Source organism: Aedes aegypti, chromosome 3 (assembly GCF_002204515.2).
Source record: "Aedes aegypti strain LVP_AGWG chromosome 3, AaegL5.0 Primary Assembly, whole genome shotgun sequence".
Taxonomy (NCBI): Eukaryota; Metazoa; Arthropoda; class Insecta; order Diptera; family Culicidae; genus Aedes; species Aedes aegypti.
Window position 1 is genome coordinate 191048212 of NC_035109.1, and position 6000 is coordinate 191054211.

Consider the following 6000-nt stretch of genomic DNA (forward strand, 5'->3'; position numbering starts at 1 on the left):
CTTATATGCATCATTAATAACAAAACTTATTAATTCGCTATAGGTCCTATTCAAAAGTTAGTTTCGAAAACTTGTTTTTGAAAATAAAACATCAAATTTGTACCACAAAACTCATAAATACGACATGAGATGGAAAACATATTTTTGGTCGCCAGTCTGTATGGAAACCGCCATAGTGGGGAGATTTGATCCCACCCTATTTTCCTGGAATCTTAAACGGTTTTGTTCCAAGTAATGAAATGAACAACTTAAGAATGTATAAGGTTTGAAAGATTGTGAGGTTTTGATGTTTGGGCTGAAATAGCCTAGAACTAGGCAATTTAAAATGTGCAATTTACCATACGGATACCATATTGTTTCATATCGAAGAAACGATAAATTTTTATAGTTGTTTTTTGCACAGTATCAAAAGATATATGTTATCTAACGCACTTTGCGGGTAAGATAAACAGTTCTAGATGATAAAATGAATACCACACAAAGTACGTGAGATAGAATCAACATTTTTGAAAATATCTATCGTATTTTCGAGAATATGTCTATAAAGGATTGTGACCCAGAAATACTTTGGAAAGTACACGGAAAACAAAATTTACCCAAAATTTAAGTTCAAATCGGTTTAGGACCCTGTTGTAAACCATCAAAATGAAAATAATTGACTGTATTTACAGTTATGCTGCCGTATATTTGTCCCGCGGCCCATAAATCATGCGACAAGTAGGCGTAGAACGGCAGTATGATCCACGTTCATTTTGGCGAAAAATTCAAATAAGAAACAGCCCGGAAATCACACATCAAGCGATGATCTAAGTCTTGTCCTTGGCCGATTAAGTGCAACCAATCGAATGGTGCATATAATGCGATTACATTTTAGAGTGAAGTAGTAGAATTTGTCGACGATTCCTTTTTATCAGCACCACTTATCAGACCAAACCAAGATAGCGATAACAGTAAAAACAACACTTCTCGGCTATTAACATTCTGTTCAATGGCGATGGCCCGCAAAGACCTTTAATGATTACCTTTGGTTTGAATAGTTTTCCCTTCTTTGGAACGACAGAAGCACTTTGATCTTGATTATTCTGCATGTTCTCACTGCTTGTCACTGCTTGATAGCTTTCAAACTCGTACGTATCATGTTGCCACGAGAAAACATTTCTCAACTTTTGTGTAATGCTCGGCATGTTTTCTGAATTATAACAAACACCACTATAGTCACATGTGGCTCACCACTTTTGAAATTGTGCGCCTATTGTTTACGTTTAAAACCGGATTTTGAAAGGAATCTTCACAAACTCGTAAGAGCGTCCACTTCTCTCAGTAATTTCAAAACTAATGAAACCACATCGGGTTGAGGTATGGAAGGCTTTCGAGTGTAGGTATCCTCAATTAACAACACCGTAAAACGTACTGATAAGACAACAAACACACAACGGTTTGAAAGCGTGACAGTTGCTTTTTGAGTGATTGTGGCGCTCCTGGTTTGCGTCGGCTACTTTGTTAGAGGTTAGAGCCTAGAGTTAGGCTATAGATAGAAATAATCATGTTTACGAATGACCAAGTGTAAACAACGAAACCAATTCATAAGGTTTGATGTGCTTACAAGGTGTATAATTTACTCGCACAAAAAATACGCATTTTTAAGCATTCCAACGATGCTCAAGTTTGCTACTGCATGTATGCATTCAACTCTGGGCCCATTCACAAATTTCATAACGCTACAGGGGGTGGGTGGGTATCTTGAAAATGTTACAGCTTATACCAAATTTGAAAAATATTAAGGGTATTCACTAAACAGCGTAAGTCCTAGCGTATATCGTGATTAATTGATTAATTTAAATCTTCCATGAAATTGCTTAAACAGTGAAGGAAACATTTCAAATGGTTGAAATTCAACAAATTAACAATCTAGGAGAACGATGACTATCGTAGTCACTGTCATCAAAAGATCAAAAAGCAAACATTTTTTCATTTTGAGAATTCAATTCAACGAAAAATGGGTGAACCTTCACGAGTAAGAAATTTGATTTAGTGATCTTACGAGATCCAAAATTACTGGATAGCTACTGGAAAGTAAACTTGGCCTTTAATTTGCAGGACTTTCGTAGGAGGCGGCCAGACCTGAGCTGATAGTGAAGCTACTGACGATAGCAAAACCTTTTCATGAGCTAGAAGTGTAGAAAGCCGGTAAAGCTGTCCATACCAGATCTCTCCGTAATATTGGCCTCTCTGTTCAAGCACATCGTTGTTCCACTGAGAGTACAAACTGAATATTCAGTAACAAGTTGTTTGTGTTTGTGTCATTGTGTATGGAAGGAATTAGATACTTTATAGAACTAAATAAATGCTTGGACAATTTATGCAACCATCATCTTTCATATCATATTTATTAACGATTACGATTTTAATTAATATTTGCTTTTAGTTATTTTAGTATTGTAGATCACACCTATAGAACGGAAAAAACTTGATTTAAACTCAGATGCACTTATCATAATTATGCTTGTCAATAATTAGTGAAAAAGCGGTCAATTTTACGACAGATGCAATGAAACTTGCATCAATACGTTTTTAAGACAATCCATCTCCACCAACAATGGAAAAATTGGTTTGAATTTCAAAATTACTTACAAAAACCAGGAGCTCAACAACAATAACGTTGAAATGCCAAACGATTGTGGCGGTAAAGTAGAAGCATTAACCTAAGAATGCTAATGTCGCTGCTGTTCGTGTTACCAACATCTAGTTTGCCACGAACTGACAGCGTGAGTACCGGGCCTCAAAGTGTCAGATTAATTTTAGGAACCAAAACAACATCATGGTATAGAACAAACAATGAAGAACCATAATTAAAGGTAATAAAAATTGAAATCAGTTTTATGACAATTACGCTATTAGCGTTCTACTACTATTATTTCTATTGGCGGTAACCACGGTATCCCTTCAAGATACCTTGGTAATAACTAGATTATTGAGTTCTCTTTTGACATCGGGTTGAGTCAGCAGAGGAATATTTCATATGAAATATTTCTTCGCTACAATTATTGCGATTTTTTTCACCACTTAGACTTTAGTGATCTGAATTTCGTCTTTCTCAGATTTCGCCTTCGATTTCGCTGCCCCTTTTCGATCACCGCCGCTCATGCAATTATCCTGATGTTCATGACAGATTTCTCCGGCCGGCTCAATGTTTACCATTTTTTCTTTGTTCTCGATTAACCAGCTGGTCTTGTGTACACAACAAAACCAGCTAGTCCTCCGATGTTTACAGTCATCGTCATTGTTCTCATGCTCCAGCTGATCGTGTTCTCGTGTCAAAACCAGCTGGTAGTGAGTGAAATCAAGGATGAAAGGTGGATGGTGTTTGAAAATGTACCAGAAGTACATTATTGGCAGCTTCTCAATTTCGTCATGAAAGTCTAATCATTCGTGAAAATTACAATACGCTAAACGACACTTTACGCAGCTTTAAGTGAATACCCCTATTCATACAAAATGCCGTACGAAGGATTGGGTGGGTGTTAAAAATGTAAATTTTTAGCGTTATGAAATTTGTTATAAACTCTTTGCTCCATTAAATGCATGGGTGTAGTCAGAAAAGGGATAGTTTTTTTTCTAACTCATTTTTTGTATGTTGCCTATCGACTGAAGATGTATAGTCATATGATTCTGGGTTCTTTCGGCCATTGCAGTCTTAGACGGCAGAGAAACGGTTTTGCCTTAACCCCTCTACCGGCAGCTTCATTTTTTACCGCAATAAAAATATTCAAACCATTATAACTTTTTTGTTTCTCGATATTTTAGCACCATTTTTTCACAAGTTCTCAAAAAACTTTTCTAGTTTAAGAATCTATGTCGATATCTGTGATTGGTGATCTGGTTTTAAAGATATTACGATGTTGTTTTAAAGATATTCCGATGTTCCGATATTCCGATGTTCCAAATGCTTTCTTAAACATCTCTTGTAACTAATATGTTTCAATAATACACGCAGAAACCCGGGTAGTCACAGAATGACTAAATTTAAGTAATTTATGACTATTTTCTATCTGCATCTCTTTCATCCTGCAGGGAATTTTATTCATATTTATCAATTCACCTGGGTTGAAGCATCGCTAAGCTTCAACCCAGTCGAAATGACAGTTAGTGTGAAAATCCACAGCAGAATGAAAGAGAGGCAGATAGAAAATAGTCATTAATGCATAAACTTTAGTAATTATGTGACTATTTTTATTTCTGAGTGTAGTTAATTTTGATAATTACAAAAATGTAAGTAACCCATTTTTGACAGTTGGACCCCGGTCAGCTTAGATCGCAAAAAATCGACAGAGCGAACCTCGTTGTGTTTGGGGCGGATCCGGGTTCGACCCGACCCAATAAAAAAAAACGTTTTGACAGCTGTTAGTGCGAACCCAGGGCGGTTCGCCCAGCAATAAACGAAAACGCCATTAATGCCCGCGGCTTTGGTTTATATTAAACCTTCTTCAGGGGATTCTACAAATAACATAAATGAAAACGAAAATGTAAACATTACACAAACACAACCCAACACAACTAAGTAAAAATCTTTGTAAATTTCCAACAATAAACCACAAACATCTTCTATCATCTTACCCACGGTAGACACAACAAGGTAGGCTATTCCCACGTGTAAACAACGATTTTCCATCAAAACATGTGTCATCATTCCTATCGTCAAGCATGACCTTGCTTCTTTTTACCGTGCACCTTACCCACACTAACAAGTAAGTGAGTAGGCAATCAAAGCAGGTGGGAATCAAATCATAAAGCCTGATTCGCTGCTGACAAGTAATTTCTTGGCCTATCTTGATGCATGGAAAAATCCTGGAAGAAGTGATATTTATTTTATTTATTTGTTGTATTCGTTTTCTTTTGTGACAGGAAAAACCAGCAAAGCTGATTAAAAAACCTGTATCTTTTTAAACAACATCACAACAATATACATACATTCAACGGACAATCTTATGCCTAATTGAACAATTATCCTTAATCTAATTATTCTAAACCCTAATCCTATCCATCCTACTCTTAAACATGGAGCTATTACAAGTAAAGTCGAAACAATCGGAGAATCTATTGAATGAGACACACATTTTACGTATAGGGTCACTCTTACCATAGTTTGTACGTCGGAATGGAAGAGCAAAGAAGGATGACGAGCGAAGTATACGAGTTGGAGCTGAGAAATGGAAGTCACTAAGTATACTAGGTGAATCAATTTCACCTAGAATAATTTTAGCCGCAAACAAGGCCTCAGCTTTTAAGCGACGTGCCGAAAGTGTTTCGAGGTTGAGCAATAAGCATCGGTTTTCATAGGGAGGCAGAACAATTGGATCATTCCATGGAAGATGGGATAGGGCACGGCGAATGAAGCGACGTTGAACAGATTCCAAACGTAAATTCCATGTAACATAACTAGGCGACCACACAACAGAAGAATACTCAAGAATTGAACGAACTAATGAACAATATAATGAACGAAAACAATATGGATCACGAAACGACTGACATACTTTTGAAATGAACCCGAGCTGGCGGTTAGCTTTACAAATAGTTGAAGTCATGTGCTCAACAAAATTTAACTTGGTGTCCAGTATAACTCCCAAATCGATGATTGACGTTACACGCATCAGAGAAACTCCATTTACTCTGTAGACAGCATTAACATTGTTCAGTTTGCGGGAAAATGTTATGACCTGACATTTATCAACACTTAATGACATTTTGTTTCGGCTACACCAATTCTCAAAAAGCATAAGAAACTGTTGAAGCGCTAGCGCGTCATCGGGAGAACGGACAGCGTTGAATATCTTTAAATCATCCGCGTATAATGACCGGCAGGAGTGAGGTATTTTCCTTGTGACGTCGTTGAAAAACAACGAGAACAGTGTGGGGCCAAGGTTACTGCCTTGTGGCACACCCGATGTAGCGGCAAAGGGGGATGAGCAGCAGGAGCCAATTTTTACTTGCAGCGCCCTA

The 6000-nt window shown here is 37.2% G+C and overlaps 1 protein-coding gene across 6 annotated transcripts in view; it reads right to left on the minus strand.

Annotated features, from left to right (window-relative positions):
- Positions 1 to 1344, minus strand: part of LOC5568854 (cytospin-A) — a 141239-nt gene extending 139895 nt beyond the window's left edge. For 2 of the 6 annotated variants that reach the window (XM_021854791.1, XM_021854789.1), the window contains exon 1: positions 1023 to 1344. In XM_021854791.1, the coding sequence (XP_021710483.1) occupies positions 1023 to 1184 (162 nt within the window). In that variant the 5' untranslated portion in view covers positions 1185 to 1344. The remainder of the gene's footprint in view (positions 1 to 1022) is intronic. The other 4 variants (XM_021854792.1, XM_021854790.1, XM_021854798.1 and 1 more) reach the window with 3 other exon arrangements.
- Positions 1345 to 6000: the final 4656 nt, after the last annotated feature.